Source organism: Dryobates pubescens, chromosome 8 (assembly GCF_014839835.1).
Source record: "Dryobates pubescens isolate bDryPub1 chromosome 8, bDryPub1.pri, whole genome shotgun sequence".
NCBI lineage: Eukaryota > Metazoa > Chordata > Aves > Piciformes > Picidae > Dryobates > Dryobates pubescens.
Window position 1 is genome coordinate 15,121,022 of NC_071619.1, and position 26,227 is coordinate 15,147,248.

At 37.7% G+C, this 26,227-nt stretch overlaps 1 protein-coding gene across 3 annotated transcripts in view; it reads left to right on the forward strand.

Moving 5' to 3' along the window:
- LGI1 (leucine rich glioma inactivated 1) overlaps positions 1-14,615 on the forward strand; it is a 33,619-nt gene extending 19,004 nt beyond the window's left edge. For 2 of the 3 annotated variants that reach the window (XM_054163542.1, XM_054163541.1), the window contains exons 2-9: positions 1,205-1,654; positions 2,079-2,150; positions 6,029-6,100; positions 6,204-6,275; positions 10,261-10,332; positions 11,566-11,735; positions 12,075-12,239; positions 12,321-14,615. In XM_054163542.1, coding sequence (XP_054019517.1) covers positions 1,464-1,654; positions 2,079-2,150; positions 6,029-6,100; positions 6,204-6,275; positions 10,261-10,332; positions 11,566-11,735; positions 12,075-12,239; positions 12,321-13,138 — 1,632 coding nt within the window. In that variant the 5' untranslated portion in view covers positions 1,205-1,463 and the 3' untranslated portion in view covers positions 13,139-14,615. Of the gene's footprint in view, positions 1-1,204; positions 1,664-2,078; positions 2,151-6,028; positions 6,101-6,203; positions 6,276-10,260; positions 10,333-11,565; positions 11,736-12,074; positions 12,240-12,320 lie in introns of those variants that run through there. The other variant, XM_054163543.1, reaches the window with a different exon arrangement.
- The last annotated feature ends 11,612 nt before the right edge of the window (positions 14,616-26,227 follow it).

Consider the following 26,227-nt stretch of genomic DNA (forward strand, 5'->3'; position numbering starts at 1 on the left):
TGAAGGAGTCAAGAGTGAGCATGACTTGTATTAAACTTCTGTACCATTGGGTCAGCTCTAGTAGGCTTTGTGATCTGTGTAACATAAGCAGTGCTGCCAGACTGACAGGGAAGTGTCAAGACCTATTAAAGTTTTCCAAACTCTTCTAAGAGCAATCCTATAGCAGAAAAAAATAGAATCATCCCTTATGGCTTTGCAGGTATTTGGCATTTGTCAGTTTTGTCTTACCATTCCTTATATAATAACACTTAGGTGCTGCTTAAGTTCCCTATAAAATATTTAATGTAGTTTACTGTAAAGTCTTCAGGCTGTGGACTGTATCTTGCAGAGTATTCATACTGCATCTAGCACTCATTTCAATTGCAGCCTCCAGGCAGAATTGTAAAGATTCATTATTATCACCAAAATCTGTCCTTATCCTGTCACTTTGCAAAGAAGGTCCATTCATAACTACGTGTTTAACATAGCTAGTGTTTAAATAACAATTATCTTTTCCCCCATCTAAGATGGGAAATGCAAATGTCTTCAATGCAAATATGGTTTTTAACTTGAACTTTTAATTGAAGCTGGCCATTTTGAATGCTGCTTGATCCACTTTATTTAACCAGCATAGAAGACATGTAACAAATAAGAATGATTTTTTTTCTGAGAAAGGGGGAAAAAAAAAAAGAAGCAAGCACACTTCGTGTCTATTTTGCATGAGAAAATATTTTGTTTAAGAATGACAGTTGTAGGCATTCTGTCATACATTGTAATATTTTCCATGTGTGGCAGCTTGTTTTTCAGTCATACAAATATGTGCAATAAGGGCTAAGGATGAAAATTAATCTAACAGCATTTGCAGCAATGCTTTTGATGGTTTCACTCGCTTTCCTTTTCCTGTGGATACTGCCGTTAGTTCTGCTGCTTGCAGTATGTGAAGCATAATTCTCAAAGGTTCACGAGGTTGTAGGGATCCAGTAAAAGATGACTGATGTCTCCCCCCACACACATACACTCCACCCCACACCCACTCACCCACCCACCAGCAAAACATAATGCTGTACTATTTTTGGTAACAGGGAAAGGGCCTCCCTGTGAAAACAGAAAGCTGTGTATTTCTCAGTTACATCACTTTGCAATCTAATGCTGTGTTGTGCTCAGTGTTTTTGTGGTGATGCAAGTCTTTTTTTTTTTTTGCTTTCTTTTTTTTTTTCCCCTTCAGCCGGTTGGATTTTCCCCATCTTACAGCACCTCGCAGGTCTCCTCTCTGAGCAGTACGTTGCCTGAGTGAGTGGAAACATACAGATCAGCTGCAGGTTTCTGTCTACAAAACCAGAGTGAAAGAGAAAGAAAAGGGTTGAGAAAGAAGAGACAAATACTGACCTGGACTTATAGAAAGACATCCAATGGCTGAATAAAGGACCCCTGTTCATGTTTTGGGATATTCTTTCAACTAGCTGGAACGAGAGCGGATCAAAAGAATGGGAAATGCCAGCAGACCCTTTAGAAGAATTGCTTATTTCTTATGCCTTTTATCTGTGCTTTTGCTGACTGAAGGGAAGAAACCAGTGAAGCCAAAATGTCCTGCCTGGTGTACTTGTACCAAAGATAATGCTTTATGTGAAAATGCCAGATCTATTCCTCGCAGCGTTCCGCCTGATGTTATCTCACTGTAAGGGCTGTAAGCATTTGATTATTTAATTTATGATTTTAAATTAACGAGGACGTGTGCTGTTTTCAGTGCTTAGGGAAGGATGTTTGCTGCATGGGGTATCTCCAGCATTCAGAATTATCAGCTAATATGTTCAAATTATACTGCATCCTTGAATCCTGATTTTTACATCTCTTTCATCTGTCTGTCTGTCTGTCTGTTTACATGCACTCATCCCATTTTATACCTTCTTCTATACTACATGAAACCTGTAACATTCTTTTTTGTTTGGTTGGTTGGTTTGTTGGTTTTTGTGGTTTTGTTTTGGTTTTTTTTACTTATATAAGTAAATTTATCTGTCATGAGCAGATCATTATTGTAAGTATGGATATATGAGACTACATTCATTTAAGGTTGTTGTTTATTTTTTTTTTCTTCTTTCCAGATCCTTTGTGAGATCTGCTTTTACTAAAATCCCAGAAGGGAGTTTTTTGCTCACACCATCTCTGCAGCTTCTGTGAGAAATATTTATATGATACAGTTTTTGTTATGAAATGTATATGTTTCCATAAATATTTTAGAAAGGATTTCAGTATTAATTTTATGAGAGACAACAAGAGAAGATTAATTAGATTACAAAACCCCAAGACTTTTTAGGAATTAGATAGTGCATGTTTTAATTTTTTCAAAGTGTATCTACTTGGTATTTTGCAAGGCTGTGTTGTCAGTGCTACTTTGATTGCATGCTGAAGCTTTCACTGACAGAACGTATGCTATCTTCATTATACTTTAATTAACATTACAGTAGGGACTAGATCATTGCAAAAACTATTCATGTTTCTTTCCTGCAATATTGGGGCCTGATTCCAATATAAAGCTGCTGTTTGCAACTCCAGTCAACTGTGAGCTCAGAGCCCCTCAGATCAGGCCCTTCAATGCAGTGGGACAGGTCCTGAAGTCCTTTTCTATGTAAAATTGCCATTGACTTCTGTGGAAGTTTAGTTACTTCAGTGGGAGTTTTGCCTACATAGTGCCTGGATTTGACCCTATTTGTTATTTCATATTCTTTGGGGGGAAAAAAAAAAACACAAAAGTAATGAAGTTCTTCTTTCAGTTAAAAAAAAAAAAAAAGGCAAACAATTATTTCAGAATTAAATACTGCAATGAGGTATATGCAGGAAGAGATTATTTTGTGATACTTAACTATTAGATGCATTTCTGTATAGGATTTTTACAGGCTCAGAGGCTTTCCTAGAAATGTGGGTTTACGATTATATAATTGCGAGCTATACAGAGGTAGAGGGGGTGTAACCTTAACTGTTTATAGTGGATATGCTGCCAGCCTGACACACACCCAGATTTGTCTCAGAAATCCAGCAAAACAGACTCCCTGATGTGATCGGAATCAAAATTGGATGTCTGTCCCAGTCTGATTTCCTGTGCACTCTAGATGTGGTCAGAGGTGTAATGTTGATCTATTGAAGCCCTACAACTGTTAGATTAAGCTGCTGGTGCCCTGATATCTGAAGCCCTGACCCTAGCTGTACTCTACTACCTCAAGTGGAGCTGATAAGGAGGTGCAGACATACTGAACAATTTTGGATACAGGGTAAATAGGTAAATGCAGTTACTATGGAAACCTAAATGCTTTTCCATGGTGCTTTATTTGTGAAAAGCTTTTGCAAGGTGGTCACAGATCAGAAAAGGGACACATTGCACATAATTCCTGCAATGAGCCTTTTAAAGGAAAGGGGGAAAAAAAAGAAATAGCAGCATTGGTGGAGCTTGCATCTGAAGACTGTGAGTAGGACATCATCTCTCTTGGCTACGATATGCCACCTACACTTTAGCAATCTCACTGCCAGGAGAGGCAGAATTGGATGGGGTGGAGTAGGACAGACATAGTCTTTTTATTTTGAGTTACTACAGTGCCCAGCACAGTGGGGTCTGTGTCTGTAAGCAATGGCTTGTGGCATTTTAGTAATGGTAATAATTTACATGATCTTCTGTATACTTCACTAAAGCACACATTCTCAGGTGCTACTAATAAATGCTCCAACAAGAGCTCTGACCTCAGGCAAACAGATTTTGCTCCATTATGGGCCTCAAGGAGAGAGATCTGTTAAAGTGGTGCAATCAATCCACGGCTTGCTTACTTCTGCTATCTAGCATTTCTAAAAATGCTGCTGAACACTTTTCTAGAGATATTTCTAACATGGTAGCTGAGCTGCTTGCCATCTTTGGAAAGTCAGGCTGCTGACTGAAGGCAAATTACTCTTTAAACATATGACCATAGGAACAGAATTATACCTATGAGGCCAATGCTCCACTTTATACATGGGACGGAAGAATTTCCACCATTGGCAGGTGACAGTAAAGGAAATAAAAATATGGAGAACTTAGGTTAACTAAAAATTACAGTAACTTTTAGTTTTGCATGGTTATAGCTATATTGGCAGGTTTAATTTAGCCAAGAGGAAGATTTAGCAGCCTTGTATGTATTTCTGTGTAATAGTCTCTGGCATTGGTATCTCCACTATGCCAGCCACATATTACTGTGTGTGGAGTATATCTGCTGCTATTATCATTTTATACAGGTTTTATTGTAGTAATGGCAGTGATCTCTGGAAAAATTCATGGCCTTGTGGTGAACACTACTAAAGTCCTAGGCCAGAAGAGCTTTTCTTCTTGAATACTATGGATAGTATGCTTAGTGCTCTTACTGTGAAAACAAAAATAGGAAGGACCTACACAGCTATGTTGAAGCACCAGGAGGAGTGTTCCCTAAATGTAGAGAAAATCTCCCTGTCATCTCCAGCACTTGTAACTCTGTATCAACAATGTGCTGAGGGTGCCTTTATAAACTGGTAACATGAAAGCCCATAGAGAGAAGGGGGCAATCATTGCATCAGGATCCATACCTGCTACCAGGGTACAGTTCCTGCTAGGCAATATAGACCCTAGCTACAGAGCACTGTCCCTAGTCACAGTTCAAGTAAGTCTGGTGTTTGAGGTTAAAGGGTGTGAGAAAAGCCACTTTGTGTCTCAAATATGTGTAATACTGCCACCGGGGAGAGGTAGCAGATGAGAGGCAAATGAGCTCACCAAGTGCACGACCTGGTGTTATAAGCCTGGCAATCTTTAAAGTAGCTACACTGTTTCAAGACATACCACCCTGTGCAGAAAAGGAAAAATTATCAATTGAAAACACACCAGAAAAGTAAGATTAGTTGCAGGCAGCAGATTTACTTCATCTGTCTTCTGGTTCAGAGATTTTACAAAAATTATCCATTTTCTGCATGAGAAGTAGTTATTGTTTCTAATAAAAAGGAAGAATTTCCTGCTTATATTTTTCATACATACAAAGGGTCATATTTAAAGCACAGTCTGCAATAGCCAAGTGAGAAATAAATCACCTGCAATTTATCATTAATGCAAATTAAAAATTAAGAGATTAGCTCATTAAGTCCATTAATTAATACTTGAAAATCTTGCATTCTTGAGTGCCTAACGATGTCATGGTGTAAATCTATTTATCCATCAGATCCAGCTGAATGAAATATAGATGTGCATCTAGTATTCCACTGGGGTGAAGTAAAGTTCATCATACTTGACAATGCCTCACCATATGAAGGGTGTGGCAGTTTAGAGTTGAACTTAAATGCACAAATGCAAATGTGGGTGATAAGCATTAATAAAGCTGGAAAAATCAATGCTAGTGCACTTCTAATGTTTACAAAATACATAAAATTAAATGCCAGTATTTTTCACTGCTATATGGATGAGAAATACATGCTCACACACTGAGCTATTTCCAGCAGATATAATGTGGTCTTAAAAATAGTTCTGATTTGAACACTGACTAAATTAAGAGGTTTTCTATTTTTTCCTCAGTAATTTTTCAGTACCTTCAGGTCAAGTATGCTCAGAAGTTTAACTTATAAGTTAAGGGATTTTCCTGCCTGTCAGTGGTGGAAATTCAACCTGATGTCTGGCTAACCAGCTATATACTTTCCCTATGTTGTCATCAAAAGTAAGTGTTCCTCAAGACAATTTAGACCTCTGTAGTATTTGAACAGTTCATTGTTCATCAAAGTATGTCTTTAGTGGTCCTTGTACTATCCCATTGTTTTACTGGCATAATAACCCCACATTTACATCCCACAGAAGTCAATGGAGTTTTATCAGATGGCCCCAGTAGGCAAAGTTGTTGGGTCCTTCCCTTTGCAACAGACTGTGGTGCAATATATCAGCCTTACAATCCTGAACTTCTTGCACAGACAAAACCATGAAACCAGGTAGTAGAAATTTGGCCTGCTGAATTTGGGCAAGCTGAACTGCTTTCTAAAGATGCTAATAACCTAATGGACTTTTGGTTTGCATCTCTTTATGCAGGTTGTTTACATCCAACACTTTTGATGTTATTAGTGATGATGCTTTTATGGGCCTTCCTCATCTAGAATATTTGTGAGTGAACAAAAGTATATTTCCTGCCGTTATTGAATAGAGTGGGTGGGCTTCTGAGTTCCAGGCATTGCTTTGACCAGAATGATTTTATAACCCATTACAGGTTCATAGAGAACAACAGCATTAAGTCAATTTCAAGAAATACTTTCAGAGGACTGAAATCTTTAATCCACCTGTAAGTAAAGTGGTTGAATATATTACTTGGTATATTTAATATAGTAATTGAACCACTGCATTGTAGAGTATCACATTTTGATATATTTGTGTTCACATTTAAGTATTAATAGTAATTTTATTAGAATGTTAATCTTTGTGTTTCAATAAAGACTTCCAAACTGTGGTATGTGTAGAAGGCCAGGACCCAAACAGCTTCCAAGCAGTTCATCTTTGCCAGTAGCTCCCTAACTTTCTCTGCTCAGAGCACTGGGTATTTCCAGCTGAACATGTAAGAGCAGGGAGAAAGCAGGATGGGTCAGGAAGCTTGGCACTGACAAAGTGAGACCCACTTTGGGACTTGGAGAGGGGGAAGGTGGGAGCTGTTGGTCAGCGCAGAGGTGCCACGGTGGTGAAAGGCTGAGGGGTGGACATGTGCCTCTTCCGAGGTACCCCAGTCTGGCACAAATCTAAAGGAATATAACAGCCATCCTTGGAACAAGCCATCACTGCCTGTGTCCAGTTTGCACACTAAAAATATCCAACAGAATGTGACCAAATGTGAAACTTCCCATCCAGAACAGTTTTAAATAGAAGAGCTGCAACATGACACACTTAACTGTAGATTATACCAAGCCTTTAGACTCCAGCCAGATTGGCTTCAGACCCCTACACTGCCTGTCCTCTTCTGCACATGAGCAAGAGCATCCCACAGTGAGGGTCTGTCACACATTGACATTAACATTCCTTGTGTTGCTGCTCAGCCCTTTGGCTATCCTGGAAACATGACCAACTCTTGACCTCTGGCATGCTGCAGCCCCACTGCTTCATTAGCTGAGTGAGGAAACGAGTCAAAAGCACTCTGGATGCTAATGTTGCTGTTAGGAGCAACACTTCCCATACACACACCAGCGGAGGCATTTCTCACGATGTGCTCAGCAGGTGAAATGCACACTGGCAACAAATACCTGTAACATTCCACTGCAAACACAAGAGTAGCATCCCCATGCTCTGAGCTAGCAAGACAGTTTTTAGACAAGATTTTGTCTCTTAGGTCAAGTTTGTATTTTAGCAATAATGTTATTTTAGCAGGGGATAAATTTATTGAAACTACAGCATATAATGTAAAAAATAAAATACAACAATACTGCAAGAAAAGGAGTCTAAAATATCTGGTGAGTGCCTGAAATGGCTTGATATCCATCTATGAGTGCTTGCATTCAGAAACATATATCTTGGGGCATGTGCCATAGGCAGGGGAGTGGATTCTAACCTTTTGGCCTTAACACAATGACCTTCGAGAGGGTTTTAAAACAAAGTAATTTAACTTTTTCTTTCATACATTTTGACACAGGAGAAAAAGCAAAGGTTCCATTTTAATTACTTAATGGATAAATATATTAGTCGAACTGCAATTCACTATATCTTTCACCATATAGAAAATGTACCATAAAAACACTTTACTCTTCCCTTTTTGGTCAGAACAGATAAGAGTCATAGCTGGCCGAAGCCAAGCCTCTTGTGACTACTTGTGTAATGAAGTTACTTATAGAATGGCTTTAGGTATGAGGAAGAGAGAAGGGAGGGAAAAAAAGGTATATGAACAGACTGTGCTCATCCCATTAAAACCCACATTAGAAGTGTAGCATTCTTTTAAAAAGCAAATAATTTGATAAAGCTGGTAACTGGGACCCTATCTTCAAAATGTTTATGCACATGAATAGCTTTATATTCACAAATGAGTCCAGTACATTATTTATCATATTCAGTTACTTATTTAGTAGCTGTTGCTGCCAGTGAGCAAACTGCATTTCTAACACAGAGGAAGGCACAGTTTCTTCTTCACAGAGCATGCAGTCCAAGAGTAACATCTTGTCTTGTCTGTTCCGATGGTTTCTGGGGATGCTTCAGCATTTTTGTAAGAGAGAACATACGCGAAAGACATTTGAGGAGTTTGCGTGTGGTTACATGCACATTTTTGGGACATAGATTTCTGCATCATGTTGCTATTGTGCACAGAGCACTATTCATAAAGACAATGAGAAATCTGCAGAAAATAACTGCAAAGGCAGGTCCATTAACCACAGAATGTGACTAGTTTAATCTACTTGCAGAACCACTTCCCACTCTTTGGGGAATACTGCACATACACGTTAAGAATAATAATTTGGCACCCTGAGGCATTTCTCATTTAAGAAACAGGAGAATACTTGTGTACCTAAAATATACTTAAAAGAATCATAGTAAATAAGTGAGTTCCATGAAATTAGAGGGGAAGATGAACTTTGCTCTATTTGTTCTGTTCACTTCCTTTTCACAATGTAATTTTTGTAATGTAGTAAGCTATTCAAACATTTATGTTTTTGTAATGCAATTAACTTCAATAATTATGTGTTCTTATTGCAAAACAGAGCCATCTAGCATTTATTGTTATGTAACACAATTTGTTTTCTGCTTGGAGTAGATTAAAGAACAGAAAACTTGAAGAAAAATAGCATTTCTAAACTAATTAAATGTCAAACCCAGTGTAATGTCAAAATCTTAGGATTAGACAATAATTTCTGTGCACAATATATACTTCTGATTGCATTTGTTTCCAAACCTTGACCATAAGTTCAACTGCATGCTTGATTCAACCTTTATTCTCTTGTTATAAACCAAATACCACATACAGCAGCATCCAGATGAGCCAGTGTTTTCTAAGTGTGCTTTTCACAGTGGCATAATTTTCATCCCCAAATTACCAAATGCATAAACCTTGTGTAAGTTTTTCTGTCAGTTTTATTTCCACATTTCAAGTGCATTATCCCTTTCAGTTTGCTATATTATAATATATAAAGAATATATAGGGCATTAAACCTTCCTCAGCTTTCATATCTACTTAGCTTTCTCCATATGAGTTACCTGACTTTTAAAGAATTGCTGCAGAGCGTAAAATTAATCATAAGTGAAGCACGTGATACATACACCAGTGTTACAATCAGATGTACTTTGAAAGTGGTGAGTCAGAATGGACTAATGGCATCATTCCATATTTACTACTCCTGATAAGACAAACACTTAATTTTAAATGAGACAGCAGACCTAGTATGTCTGGGCCTGTTCTTGAGTTTGAGTACATGCTTAAGCGGCTTGGCTTGGATTGCGAAATTGTAGTTAATAAATAACATTTATGTTTACAAGCAAAACCAGAAGAGGTTCTCAGTCTTAAACCAGAATTATTTCTTTCCATTTTCATTTCTTCCCATCAGTGATAAATAATTTTGTTACTCAAAAGAGGCATAAGTTACACCCTTACAACATTATTCTTTTCCTGTCACGCCCTCAAGTGACATCTTGGACAACCCAGACCTTTGGCGGACTCACATAGATGTGTCTGACAGAAATGTAATTTATTGCTTATTCCAAGCTTGTTCAAATATCCTCATAATTTTTACTAGCTAGAATATTCACTGAATTTAAACAAGATTTCTTAACATTGAAAACTGGTCTCTACACACATGCACATTCCAGGAAAGAAATTCATGCTGACCAGCAATTTCTTATCTCTTACTGCATTTTCAAAAAGCTGAACTAAACGTGAATCCAATGGAATGAAACGTAGTATTAGATTTTTATTCTAGGTGAGATACAAAAAAGTGGGGAAATGAAAGTAATATGAACATCATGTAGTAAAAAGCATCAGTACATCAAATTATGACTAATTGTTTTAAAATAATGGTGCTGGCAAAACACCAGAGGTGATTGCACTTTTTACCCTGCTAAGTGAAGCATTGTAAACACTGCAAGGCTGCTGAAGTGTCAGAAAGCAGAAGGAATCATGGCATTTTAGTAGAAGAAAAAAGTCACAAAGTAAAAGCTGTTCTTAAAAGCAATCTCCCAGAACTAAGTGGTGCAGAAAACCAGGGGTCTTTACCTAAAGAAAAAAACCCTATGTAGTATTTACATCTTGCAAAAATGTGTAGTTTAATGAGCTAGCACTGATACTGAAGTGTCTTCTTTTACAGGAGTCTCGCAAATAATAACCTCCAATCGCTTCCAAAAGACATATTCAAAGGCTTGGACTCCTTGACAAATGTGTAAGAAAGAAATTAATTATATATAAATTATGGTAAAAATATAACCAGATTATTTTAGAGGACATTCTGAGTAATCAAATCAATAACCAGTAGTGGGGTGTTATTGCTGGGTAGGGAGTACTCAGTATGGGTGTGCTTGGGTTTTGACTACTGTTGTTGATAATTTGCTTTAGTTTTAAATATTCCACCAGTTAGGAAGAGAAGTAATGTTGCTAGTAGTTATATGACAGACCTGCACATTCAGTAAGAGTGAATAAGAAGGAAGTATCCTTAGGGATGCATGAGAGAGCATGGCATTAGGAGAGGGTGGAAGATATTTAATGGAATAACATTTCTGTGTGCAATTAATTTCTGGGAAGGCTATCCTTTACCACAAAAGCTTGTGTCATAGTAAGTACCATGTCCTATACTAAATCTAACTGCAACCAAACCAAAACAAGACCTTGTAACTTAAATACCAGTAAAAACACAAAATGCAGATAAACAAATGAATCTTACAGTTGCCTCACTGAAATATGCTTACAACTCACCAAATTTTCATTCACCTGATTTGAGATAGTAAGTGCAGCACATCCTTTGCCTCCTTTCTTTATTAACAAGGTAGGCTGCATTAATACTGTGGTGCTGCAATAGTAAGATGTGGAGATGGTCAGTGTATCTGGTAGCATTACTTGGCACAACTGATCATGGCCAGGTGGTTGCACAGTCTGGTCCTGGCATTTGCCTGTTCCTGTACATACAATCTGTAATCTTACTGAAGACAGTTGTAATAGTCTTGAACAGAACTTGCTTGTGTCTCCCAAAGCACTAAATGAGTACATCTAAAGGAGACAGCAGATACTGACTGGCTGATCATCAGGTTACATTAATTCCGGTTTTGTATTCTAGAATGCTCTTACTGAGCAAGGGTAATCCCAAAGAACCAACCTCCTGAAATACAGGGCCAATAGTTTGGTAGGCATTTGTGAACCTGTAAACTTGAGGAAATCGAGAAAAATTTTCTACTGGTCATCAAGTTATGTTCTTTTTGCTTACCCTAATATAATTAAATTGGGGGTCGGGGGGTCTGGTATGTAGATTTAACTACGGGTGAGGACAAATTAAGCCAGGAAGGAGTCAACTGAGAATAAGCAAGAGTGCACATATTTAACAAAAGCCCAGTTAGTTGTTGTTCTGTAAGGAGGAATACATCAGCTGACTACTCATTTTCAATGCATTATTTATTTGTTGTAGAGATCTTCGAGGCAATGCATTTAATTGTGACTGCAAACTGAAGTGGTTAGTGGAATGGCTGAGCAGCACCAATGCAACGGTTGAAGATATTTACTGTGAAAGCCCACCAGAATATAAGAAGCGCAAAATCAATAGCCTCTCCCCGAAAGAATTTGATTGCATTATTACAGGTAATGTGCTTCAAATTATGTAACCTTGTTAAATTAAAGTCAAAGCTATGTTTTTAAAATGTATTTTATTCTAAGATCTGTTTTTGCAGGAAGTCTGCATACTGGATGGAAATTCCACTAAAATCAATACGAATTCTGTGCAGGTGTAAGTCTGACATGCCAATCACCTTTAATTGAGAAAGACTGAAAAACGAGGTGTAGTGCTCCCTTATCCACAGGAAAATTGGACTAGTCATGAAATTCATTTGTAACATATTGTTATCTATTAAACAGATGTTTTTTTCAGTACAGTGTGGAAAGTAACTGTGTAGTTATCACATGTTGTATGCACTTTTGCAGAATTTGAAGTTTATCAGTCCCTGCCATACCAGTCTCTGTCAGTGGATACTTTCTCATACATGAATGATGAATATGTGGTTATTGCTCAGCCTTTTACTGGAAAATGCATCTTTCTGGAATGGGACCATGTAGAAGTGATGTTCAGGAATTACGACAACATTACAGGTACGAACACTGCTCAAAACACTACATTAAAACAGCTGATCCAAAAAGTGGTTCTAACTCTGTCTTTTACTTTTCTTATAGGTACTTCAACTGTTGTGTGTAAACCTATAGTTATTAAGAGTCAGCTGTTTGTCATTGTCGCACAGCTGTTTGGAGGCTCCCACATATATAAAAGAGATCGCTTTGCTAATAAGTTCATAAAAATTCAAGATATTGAAATCCTTAAAATCCGAAAACCCAATGACATTGAAACTTTCAAGATTGCTGAAGACTGGTATTTTGTTGTGGCAGACAGTTCAAAAGCTGGTTTCACCACGGTTTACAAATGGAATGGGAATGGATTTTATTCCCATCAGTCTCTGCATGCCTGGTACAGAGATACTGATGTGGAGTATCTTGAAATATCTGGCAAACCACATTTAATTCTGTCAAGTAGCTCCCAAAGACCTGTAATATATCAATGGAACAAAGGAACAAATGAATTTGTTAAGCGTTTTGATATCCAAGATATGGAAGATGCATATGCAGTGAAGCATTTCAAAGTGAAAGAGGATGTATACATTTGCTTAACAAGATTTATTGGGGACTCTAAAGTAATGAAGTGGGGTGGTTCGGCATTTCTGGATTTACAAAGGATGCCATCCCGAGGGTCAATGGTATTCCAGCCGCTTCAGATAAGTAATTATCAATATGCCATTCTTGGAAGTGATTATTCTTTCACTCAAGTCTATTATTGGGATGCTGAAAAGGCAAAATTTGTGAAGTTTCAAGAATTAAACGTACAGGCACCGAGATCTTTCATACATGTCTCCATCGATAAACGAGATTTTCTCTTTGCTTCAAGTTTTAAGGGAACTACACTGATTTATAAACATGTCATAGTTGACTTAAGCGCATGACACTCATAATTCTGAGATTACATCAGACTTTCTACCATAAGTGGATAAAATGAACTAAATGCATGATGACTCTCTTATCTTACTTCCAAATGAATGCCTTTAAAAGTTGAGATTGCTAGAACAAAGTATTACTAGTATCTTCATCTTTAATTGTCAAGTCTAGTGGTGTTGGAAGTTGCATTTTTTAACAAAAAAGAAAATTAAATAACTGTTCTTTGCATCCACAGTATGTAAATATTTGTGCAACTGCATCTGTTGCTATAAAGAATATTAAGATGTACTTTTCCATTTATTTATTCACCTGTTTGAAACAACTGCCAAATAAAATGTTTACATTTTGTGTCTTTCACATTCCAAATGTTATTTTGCAGGTGATACTTTTTCTTTGCGTGTAGATTACACACATATACAATAAACCCCAAAGGCATATTTCTCAGGGCAGTGTTGTACTGAATGGAAGATGCACAGTGTTGGAGGTAAGGTGGGTCTTACATATCATAGTAAGTTCTTGACCAAAATACAGCATTGATCTCCAGTCCTGTAAATTATTACCTAGACATAACCTTGCATTTATGTGAAGCTTTGCTGATTTAAAAAGGAATCCACCAAGAAAAAAAGCTTTCAGTTATACAGATCTGGTTGTAAGAGGGAGAGTTCAGTTATATAGAACCAGGTGTAGGATGGGGCTTTTTACTGTGTATCTCAGGAAGAATCCCATTTTCTACAAATTTGCAAAGAAATCAACAGAATAAAAGGCAATACAAACATCTATCTTTCCCCACCTCATGCTGAAGCAGCACAAAACAAAGCTCTGGTATAATGCTGGGTCTGTTACTGTGGTGAAAGCTGGAAGCACAGTTTATTTTTCAGCTAACATCAGTTCTGTATCTGAACCGTCACACATTACTTGCATGAATTCTGTGTGACCCTGGCAAGCCTTTTCACTGCAATTGCAACTATTTAATCTGAATGAAGCTAGCAAATGTGAAGTGTGCTTCTTCCACTATCCTACAATGAGGTTTAGTAATAGGTACTTCTGAAATTTGGGGAACTTTAAATGTGGCAAGACAAATTCAACTGACATAGCATATGCATCTCCAGGAAAGCTATCTATATCTGTTAAGTTATGCCAAGTCTGAATTTGGCATTAAAATCTATTATAAACTTGAATTTAAATTAGTCTTCTGTTTACATAGATCTAGTGCATCACTTAGGAGAAACCTACACAGTTGCTGAAGATCATTTGGTGCAGCTGAAGAAGGGAGCTTAAGTTGATTTTAGACACCTTTGCACTTCACTTGATGTTATCTAGCCTTGTGCTCCAGTGTTGTCTTTAAAATATACACATTTCTAACCTTCATTGATTGGCAAATAAGATTTATCATACTATGCATGGCAGCTAATCAGATGATGTTGCAAGCTCGCTTCTCCCTGTATCACAGAGACCCCCCAAAGGGGCAGAGCATTATGGTACTGCTGGAAGCACCTGCAGCAGAAAAATTATCATTAAGACATACAGTGCATACTTTAAGAAGCCAGTCCTAAACAGTCCTAAACTTCTATAATAAAGATAATAAAGAATACTTTTTTTTTTTAAATATATTAACTGTTCTATGGAAATAAAATTGAAAAGAAAAAAAATCCCATGTGAACAACACTCCTCTAATGGGTTCATTTTTCTGATACCTTGTTATCCTTAGCTGCCTATGCTCTGGGCAGTATTTGACTTAATAACTGCCTATTCTGCAAGTATTTGCAGTGTGACTAGAAAGATTTAAAAATAAATTTCACAGCTGAAAGCTCCAATTTTTTTTTTAATCAATACATTCCCCAAAATCATCTTGATAAATCATCACTTGCTTAACAGGTTTATATTTTTTTAGCTTTTGTATGAGTATGATTTCAAAGCCCAGATGAACCCAAACAATCTCTTGTATTATTTCTCAGTGTTGGCTGCACGTCTGAGATTGCCAACTCAGTTTGTCCATCTCTTCTTCAATCCACCTCTCATGGCAAAGGAATGAAATGGGAAAGTCATGAACCAGTCTCCAATCAACCAGCAAATTATGATGTGTTTTCTACTTCATCTTGTCTTTCATTTTGTTCTTTTACTTAAGGTCCTATTCAGTTATGCATACTGATTTTGATCTGATCTCTCCCATTATACTTGCCTACATGCAGTCTCTATCAAATTGCACAGATATCCTTCTCATTATGGACATATTAGGGATATGTGGCTGAGCTTAAGTAGGAGTTGGATAACCTTGCTAATCTGCTACCAACATTTATTTACAAGCATTACATCCCAATCTACTGCCTCTCAATTGTACCTTGAGAAGGTTATGTTTCACGGATTTGTATTTCAGAGCAAGCCAGCTACATGCCCTGTGCTACAGTAGTGCTGAGTTAACATTCTGAAATAACATGTTTGACTTATGGGAATTCACGGTTACTCCCAGGTTTAAAGGAAGAGTTTAAAAGCCTGTGAAGATGTGAGTCACTAGAATTTTACACTCACAATACCAGCCATAGTACAGTGGAGGATGGCAAAAAATTCATCTGCTGGGTTAATCTGCTGAAGTGTGCAACTCTATTACCAGTTTGGTTGTTCCTTCCAGAAATTCTACCTGTAGTCAAGCAAGCACTAATAATATGGAAGTTCTTAATGCCTATGTTATTTTTGGAAGGTCAACTAATTACTATAAAATGCTGAATCTAAATCTCTTCTCTTGAAAATTTGTTTCCCTAGTCAGTTTATCTCAGGTGGAGATTCACAGGTACCACAGCGGGTTTATTGTGCAAGTGTAGCATTTCATTACACCAGATAAGGAATTGGGGTATTTTTAGAACAGAACTCATAATCCCTAATGCAGCAGAGTGCAAAGGCTCATTAGGTGGCTCCCTATGCTGTTTCCTCCTCATTTCAGAGACCCAGCATTTTAACAGCACCTCTGAGCATATGGCCATATTCTGTCCGGGTTCTCTGCTCAGTATTCCTTCTGGTATCAGTGGATGTCTCAGACAAAAACTAAAATAGAACCTTTTGTCATGTACATTGATACTTTTTTTTTTATTTTATTTAATATTGGTTGGTTGGTTGGTTGGTTGGTTTGCTTATCCATTTATCTCAGCAGTCTCTTACTTGTGGCCGAATGGCTGTTCTCTGTGGTTGTAATGGATTTTCTGAACTCCCTAATTGTTTTATTTATGACTGACAGAGTATGTAAAGTACTAAAAGTATTATAGCAGACAGTACTAAAGGTTATTAATGGATACTGCTGATCCTTGATGCTGCTTAGTCACATTAATGTCTAAGACAGAAAAAATTGTTAATGGAGTTGTAATGTATTCCTACAACTACATCATTATATTTTTTAACAGAGCACAAATATAAAAGAATATACACTTCTCTGGAGAGGGTATAAAATACATTCAGAATACCTGATATTACACTATGTGGAGCTTTTTTTTTTCTTCCTTTGTCTGTTGCAATGTCTAGGGCTTTCACTGGTTTTATTTCTACTTATTTCGTGTTTAAAAAAAATCCCCAAATGCACTTTTGCTACTAAGAAGAAAATTCAGTAGGGAAGAATTGTTCTGCAAGGTAACAAAACAAACAGAAATAGGGAGAAGTGTATTCTTGGTTTGGAGTTGCATTTTAATTGCAACTTTTCTTGATTATATTATTTTTTAACTTTGAAGGGATGATATGAGCCATTCAAAGTACACTTGAGGATAGGAAGCAATTATTAGCATAGTTAATAATATGCGTGATGCAATTTGATATGTTCTAGTGGGAAGCTAAATGTCTAACAGCTGTATTTATGAGCATTACAATATATTGTGCTACTATTCAATGGAAAATAAAGAATATTTAAATGATAGAAGTAACAAACAGTCCTCAAACTGTTGATGAACACTGCTGATAATAGCACCAAGAGAAAGCAGAAAAGCCATTATGCCCCACATGTTACAACTAGGGGCAGAATACAAGCTCACAGCAAGTCCAGGAGTCTTCCCTTCCACATAGATATTTTCCTTGCCATGAAACACTTAATGCCTTCCTCCTCAGTGGGGATGCCTGAAAATCTGTACAATCACCCAGTTCTTGCAAAATATATCAAGAGGCTTACAAACATCCATGATCCCAATTTGTGGCACATTTTCCTTTTGATATTTCTCTGTTACATCAGCGTCAACGACGGTGATACAAATGCAGTGGTAAGCAGACCGCTTGCCCACTGAAAGGGCCAGGGACAGGATTTAAGCCAGGTTGAGATGGAAAGTGCAAACTCAAAACACTCAATTCTTTCAGCTGTTACTACCTCCCCCACTGCCTAGTTTGTTGGTTTTTTTCTCTGATTTGGCAAACACTTGCAGCTACCCTTCAAACACCTGCAAGCCTTCTCTGCTCATACTTGCCAATCTGGAGACCTGACTGTGGTAGTAAAGCTGTGATTTAGACACACACTGATTAGAATGGCTAAACATGTTTTTGTGGTCCAGAACTAACCAATAAATGTTGAGATCTTGGGGAGTTTGACTCAAGACAGAGCTGCACAACACTGTCTGACACTGCTAATGGCAACTTTTCTTCATTATTGGTGACTCTGAATTCTAATGGCTGGTGCTACAGGCATGTCTCTGTTTACAGTTCACTTAAAGTGCTTAGAGGGCAACCTAACCCTATTCCTATTCAGGAATTTTCCTGAAATGAACTACAGCTACAAAGACCTTCACTGTGCTGTACAGAAGTGGTGTTGTATTTGTACTTTGAGACTTTGAATTTTTCCAATTAGTTATGCTAGCATAATACTTCTGTCTTCAGATTCATTACAGTAGAAAGCAATTTCCCCCCACATATGCATATTTAAATTAATATAATTGTTTATTTATTCTCCAAATAAACTGAAGTGCACAAGGCAATAATTATGTTACTGTTTCCAATCTCCCATTCATCAAATCAGTTTTTGAATTCTCAAAAGTTGTTTTCAACTCAGCTTTACTTTATGCTTCCTAGTGAATTATTTGAATTGAAAAAGGACTTTCTGACCCATTCTCACTTCCTGTTTGAAGGCCTGGATAGCTACAGCAGTATGTTAGTAAGTTGTCAACCTGCCCAGATGGTGAATATCCAAGAATGCTGAAAGAGCTTCAGAATAAACAGGCTGATCTGCAAAGAATACACAGTCCTTCACTAAAAACCATTTATGTGCAAAAGAACTGGATGTAACAAATACCATGTTTATTTTTATAAAAAGATCATGGGATAATCGACAGATTTTTAAGCCAGTAAGATATGCATTTATGCCTGGTCAAGTATCTGAAATGGTAATTGAAAGTGGAAGTGTAAAATTCCAGGAGAAAGTAGGTAACTAAACAAGCAGGATACGCTGACTAGTGAAGTTCAGGGTCCAGAAATGCAAAATACTATACATAGGAATGAAACGTTCACAAGGTCTAAAATTAGCAGTGAAAAAAAGGCAACTTGATGCTATTGTGAACAACTCAGCAAGACACTGATCTCAATACACAGCTAAAGGAAGAAGCAAATAATGTTACAACATGTGCAGGGCAGTAGGGAGAATGCAACACTCCACGTTACGGCAAATCAGTGCTGCTGCCTTTTCTGAGATACTGCATGCAGTACTAATGTAGCCATCTCAGAGCTCAAACTACAGAATGATTAAGGACTCAGACAAATGTGGAAAAATTTATTGAAGGTGTGGAGCAAGATGACATGACTTTAGTGACCACCAACTCATAAACCAAAATACTTTCCGCCCTAAACTGTGGCATTCATTGCAACAGACAGTTGTTGATAACATGAATGTGGCATTCAGAAAACAATAGGACACAGACAAACTGCATAAAAATATTTTACTCCTTCTCTTTTAGTACTTAAAATAATTTCTAGTTATTAGGGAAGAGGAGATTCTTTGCACTTCTGTCAGAAGCATCTGTCTGTAGCCACTTTGGACAAGAAGACAGCCATGCAGCTGGATAATGAATGTGCATTGTGTGTGGCACTTCCTATTTTCAGTCCTTGAGACACGCTGCTCAGAAATTAGCTCAACTTTGTTGCCAAGATTCACAAAATAAAATATGTAAGGTGTTCATATGAGCAGCATGTTCAGGAGCGCTGACAATACTGAGAAAACAAACACTGAATAAATCTGGAAGATATTGACAAGATATATTTTGAGGATGTCAACAATTAGAAAATTTTGGCAAACTATTTGCAAGTGCCTGAAAATGCAATTGCACAACACTGACTGGCTTCAGCTATGTAAATCCTGACAGATATAGGCTCCCTTGGGAAGAACATAACTCAGTCTTTTTATAAGCTTATTATTAAGAGTTGAATGTTAGAGCTGTAGAAATACTAGTTGCAAAGTACCTTATGATTCACCAGCTAACAGTATTGTCCCGTGAGGGAGTAATTTCTAAAACACAAGAGCAGACTGCAAATTTGAAAAAATAAAACAAAAAAAACAACCAGCCAACCAACCAACCAACCAACCAACCAACCCCCCAAAGAAATGAGACCGGCGATTCCAAATGTCACAATTTCCAAATAACGGTGAGATTTGAAAATCTCATCCTGCTCCCTTTTATCCTACATACACAACAACATATTGATACCACCCATTCAGGAAAAACACCAGTAACTGTATTGCTCCAGAGTGTGGAACAAAGGAAGAAAAAGGACAAAGCTGGAACAGAAACAATAGTTTGTGGTCAGGAAATCTGGTGGGTTTTGGAAAGTTTCACTGCACCTGAGAATGTCTACATTTTCTGATACATAAAACACTACTGAAGAGAGAATGTCCTTTTGATGTTTACATGTGAAGGCATTAGCTACCTGGAAACACTGATAAAAGTCCACTGCTTTTAAATAATCCATATGCACTGACATTATTCCAGTCTTAAACCCTATCTCTAGCTTTTCCTTAGCATTATTTAAGACAAGAATAACTCCTTCAAAGAAAACTCACTTCAAGGCTGAGACCAAGAATAAACACCTGGTACAGCAGTTGCTAGGAAAGCTCAGCCTTTCTGTACAGGGTTCTGGAGTACATAAAACTGCAATATCAGTACAACAATCATATTGTATTAGCTTGAACCATATAGGAAATGGATGTTTGTTCCACAATTACAATTCATTTCAGAATTTCTCTGAAGTTTTTTTGAGAGTAGTGGCACTATTGAAGGTTCTAAGAGTAAGAAAAAAGGGACATAATTTCAACTGCTTCTCAAAAAATTCCTACTACTGGGATGGTTGTAACATCTAAAAAGTATGCATAAATGTAATTAGGTACAATTGCAAAATAACCAGTTAATTCAATTACATGAACAGTAAAGTGTGATAGTAAAGACTATCACAAATGAACTGTGCTACCGTGATATCACTATATATAATTAGAGCCCTCTTAAGCCAGCAGATTGCAAAGTTCTGTTTCCCTGCCTGGGAGTGCCTTGTAAGCCTTCCTTGTGCCTGCAGAAGGAATGGGCAGACCAGATGCTGCCCTTGGAAGAAGAGAACAAGGCTCCATGTGTGCCTCAATAGAGACAATTTCCTTGAAGCACAGCCACAGACCAGAGGCACTCCTCTCAGAGACAAGGACAACCCAGCAGGGTCTTGAGGAAGCCAGCTCTTGCATTTTAAAACATTCCCAGTATCCTGGTATTTCAGAGGGATTAATCAGCTTGCGTGTTTATCATCAAACCCAAGCTCACTTAAAGTCCACTTGCTTGGGAGCCAGGAACAGATTGCAGAGATCAGCACACTCTGCAAAAGCTTGGTCAGCCCATTCCTGAGGGGCTGCCACACTGGCACTGTTAGCATGATCTGAGCTAGCTGAAGTTACAAGAACGTAAAAATAACCATTCAGAGTCAGACCAGGGTTCATGTGCTCCAGCGTCCTGCCTACTTGGCCAGAAGCAATGTTTATGGGAAAACAAACAAACAAACAAATAAACGAGTATGGGAAATACAGCATGATGATTTCCCAGGATAACCTCTCAGCCTCCAGCAGTAAAGAAAGAATAAAACCGTATTTTCTGCTGTAAGGAAGCATTTTTGTGGACAGTAAAATGCCTAGACTCAGTACATTCTGCATGCAAGGCAGCAGCAGGGTTTTTTCCTATAATGAGGAAAGCTGTTCGGCATTGCAGCTCCTGGAAGTAATGAAGAAGCGCTGACTTAACTTAGAAAAAAATTGACACAAAAAAGACCCCACCTATATCTGTGACTGAAAAATGGAATGGGCTTTAAAACCTGTGTTGCAAGGTCTTCCTCCCATAAAAATAACAGTTAGGGTTGCACTTCTGATTACTCTCCTTCAAACATACTAGTACAAGCAAATTGAGAGGAGCAAACATTGCACTAGCATGTCACAAGAAGATGAGAAGTGCATGGCCTGGATGATGTTAGTGTTTTATATATATCATGTTTATAGAAACATAAATATTTGATATAAATAACATATCTTTCATATACATAAATATATATGTATGTATGATAGGGTCCCAATACACTAATACTGATCCACTGCCTGTGGCAAGGTTATGTATATTGTATGTAATTTTGGTTCTGGGGAAAACTAGAAGCCAAGAAAGAATAAGGAATAATAATTGCCTTCAAGTAAGGCATGTAAACAAATGCTTAATGATTCATAGGGATTACAAGTAAGGAAGCTTTCCCCTTCCTTCGCTGTGAAGCAGCCCCAGGCACATAGCTTACAGAATAGGAAAGGTACTGTGTCAAAGGCAAGAAATGAAGCTGATTGAAATAGTTCCTCCCCTTCGACACAGGTAAACCATACATTCAGCCATCTCTATTGCTGTAAAAAAATCAGGTAAGATGACAGTGAAAAAATGTAATTAAATGAATTATCTTCCTTTAACAGCCACGAATGCCATTACAGAACAGAACAAAACAAAACAAGCAAAAATGATCAGTGGTGACTGTGTGTGACTCTGGTGACTGTGGATTTTCCTCCACTGCTCCTTGGGAACTCTATCACTCAGCGGCACTCAAGCTGTACTTGAGTATGGGCTAGTAATTTTTGTACTGTACTACTTGCCAGAGAAGGAATCTGCCAAATCACCATGACCTTTAAAGTTATAAATTTTTTTATTTCTCTTTCTCTTCCTGCCATAGTCCTGACTGCTATGAAGAAGGAAGAAAATACTTCTCCTTAACTACTACTAATTCTCTGAGAAATATATAAAGAGCCTGCATTTCTATTCAAGCACGTTGCAGAATGGTAACTGACACCTGCTGTCTACTCCTGTTTTCTCTATCTATAGTTCAAAGAATATCGTCCCTTCCCTCTTCCAAGACCTTTGGTTTTGGCAGCTGTGTTGAACAAGCTTATCTAGGGATCTCTGCTGTACCTAGGTGTCAATTTGCACTAATTGACAGGACAAATTCCTAGGCAATTTCCAGGAACTCTTCTGATGAAAAAGTGGAAAAAAAAACCAACCAGTAAAGTTATCCAAATTGCCAAACATGTTTTCTTTCTTTTCTGAAAGATCCAGAAATTGGGAAGGATTTGGGAAATAATTTTAAATTAAAAAGATGTTTGGGGCTGAAAATATCTAAATTTAAGCAACTACCAGGATATACTTGCCAGGAGAAACATTCAGCCAGTGCAATCCATACTTAAATGCTAGCATGATCATTTCTTCTACACATCAAATGCCACCAATGTTTGGCACATTTTCCTTTTTCTCCCCCCCCACCCCCCTTTTATTTTTCTGGATTCCTTGTTCCTTTTCTTTTATTTTCCTTTTGTTCACTGTGCATCTCTGTATGACCTATATGATCTTACTCTTTGTGAGTAAAGAATTACTAAAAGGGAACAGCTTTAATTAGTTCTATAACTAATCTCATTCCTAGCAATAGTACTTACACACCAGATCAGAAGTATAGGAAAAGGAGCATGACGAGAGTCCAAGCTCTTCATGGCTTAAATGGGCCCAATAAACAACTGAGAGTTACTGTGTTAAAGTGAAACTATATTCCTCTAGTATATGTAACAAATAATTATAGGCACTTTACTGGAAAATTTTTACATCTAGTGAGGACTCAGGCACCATCAACCAACCAAATGGAACAATAGGTCTGATTAAAAGACCACCCACACTTTTTTTTTTGCCAGAAAGGAGATTTTTTTGCCAAAATCAAGCTTTCACATTGGCTACTTTGCCATGTTTATATTCAAAGCATGTATTCTCCTAAAGAAGTAGAAGTAATAGTCTTGACAAGGTATGTTTTATCATGTTAATGCTGGGGGAATCTTCAACCCACCACACACTGCTGGTTAGAAACATGGGAAATCCGTTATTTACTTTCACTGTCTCACAGTATACATTAAGTACATAAACATACATGAGCATGCACCAGAGATATACCTGAGAAACACACTCAGCAGTAGAAGTCTGTTCACTGAGATTAACGCGGTTAAGTTCTGCCTGTTTAGCACGGCATACTTGTTACCTGATACCAGCAACCTGTAAAACTTCACTTCAGTAAGACAAGCACTCCTGTTTCCTCTGAGTACCAAGGCAAACAACCTAATGTCACCTGCCACCAGGCTTTACAAAACATACAGTGCATTGGCCTGTGGCAAATGCATTTACGAGCAACGAAACGAGTACTATTGTTAATTGTCTTGTCTACCAGTGAGCTACTAAATTCACTCTATTGCTTCACTTAGACCTTTATGTTCTTCAGTGGACATGAAAAATGTTGTTAAGATATTAAAATAAAAGACTTTTTTTTTTTTTGATCCAAGATGTATGAGAATAACAGCATTTGCCACATGCTTAAAAATATTTTTGAAATGACAAAATATTTAAAATTTAAGGGCCACCATCTAGATATGCAAAAATTCTTCAGAAGTTTATGGCAAACACAAGAAAGGAAACACTAAGCTTACAGTGTTCAGTGCACATGGAAAATTATTTTTAATTTATCCTCCTGTGAATACTAGCTACAGAGATTTGATTGCTTAGCAAGCACTGTAGTTAAGTCATCCGAGGATAGAAGCAGTGCTGTATGACCTTGATGTGACCAAAATCAGCTAAGCAGCACACCTTTAACACTGGATTAACAATTATAGAAGCAGAATTTTGTTATTGCCCTGCCCATCTATTATTTTTTCATTTCTTCAGAAGTAAAAAGAAAAAAAAATATTTCATTCCAAAAATCACCTAAGTTTTCTGTTACATCTGGTCCTTACTGCTACCTGAACGTACTTGCCTCAATACTTCTAGTCTCCTGAATAGCAACTGGTAATAGTGAACAATGAAGTTAAAAAGAGCCCCACTATCTCTCCATTATATTGACCTTAATTGCAGGATTCCCTATTGTTACAATGTTTGAGCCTATCTCTGATTATTGTAGTACTATTCAGCACAACCACCAGCTCAGGAGGAAGAAAACTGTGGTACTCTGAACACAGTCTTTGACACAAGATCAAACATTCGTTCAACAGTCATGTAAGTACATGTGGAAGCAATTTGTAGTGATGGCAAAACTGAGTGCCATACACCACACACCGCAGCAAGAAACCTGAAAAATAGGTCTCTTCTAGCACATGAGATGGACATAAACCCCACTAAGACACAAACTGAAGTTTTGATGGAGAAGGAGCAGCTTGTATAGTCCACAAGACTACAAAGGACTCATTCACTGTAATTTTTATTTTTTAATGTATTTGTTTTACTGTGAGGGCTGTTGAACACTGAAGCATGTTGTCCAGGGAGGTGGTGCAGTCTCTATCCTTTGAAGATATTAAACCCCCAGGAGACACAGTCCTGAACTCTACCTGACCCTGCATTGAGCAGAGGGGTTTAGACTAGACAATCTTTCAGAGAGCATTAGTGTGCTCATAACCTTAGCTATTCCATGACTCTCAAACAAATCTGGGTTGACCAGAAGTTTGAATGAATGGCCAGGACAATGAAAGACCTTGGTGGTGCAATAGTTGTCTGTTTTATGGCATTCAGGTACAGAGGTAAATGGTTATTACAATGCACTTAAGATTTGGATCCATTTCAGAAGCCAATAAAGTAATACTTACCTTTCCCCCCCCCACCTTTAAAACCCTTTTATCATTTACTGTGTTACTTCCTTTGCACTAGCCTGGAACAGTTTTAATGAATATACTGCTAGTCAACTTAAATTTTAAGATCTTAAAAGTGGTTTCACAGAATTAGCATTTTTACAGAATAAAACCCATCAATACAGATTTCTGTTTTTATTTAAATCTTCTACTGCTTTTATAGCTTAAGCAATACATAATCGTGCTGGCACAACTATGTTAGATCAATCTGGGATAGAAGTCACCAGGGTGTTCCACGTGCAGCACCCAGGAATCCAGTCTACTGTCTTTTTTGCCTGTGTTCTGCAGAGCCCTTACTGCTGCTCTTGGATGAGGCAAGACAGGGCTAGTTCAGTTCCAGGGCTCCCTGGATTTATATTATTTAGTTCTCACTAAACCTCCAAGAGGCAGCAATGCTTCAAAAAGCTTATTAGGATATCTCAGCAGCGGATAAAAGAAATAATGTGATCACGGATAAAGTTCTTATAATCTCATAGAAAACTCCCACGATTCTCCACAAAAATCATGTAATTGCTTTGTCACTTGTGCTTGTTAGAGTTCTGAATAGCCACTCTGAGGAGCTGGAGACAGCACTTGCAGGCAGGGAGATGGAAAACGAACACCAAAGGATCCCTCACCACGCACACAAACCCAGACAGACCTCATTACTGTATATTACAGTACTTTCTAAGTACCTGTCAGGTACCTGTGATGAAGCACCGGCTTGTTACTGGCATTTATAATGAGAAAAAAACATCTTCCTTAATTTTGGGTGAGGATGAGAACACTTCGCCTTTGGAAAGAGCCAAGAAAACTCACTGAGTGGAGAATGGCAACTATGCAGGAGAAGGTGGCTCCCTCTCCACACTTAGGATATTACAGAAAACAGAGAAATGCCTTTCTAGCTGGTGCTGCAGTTTAAATTTAATTGTCAAACTGTGCAAGTTTGCTAAAGCTTTTTCTTATGGACTTT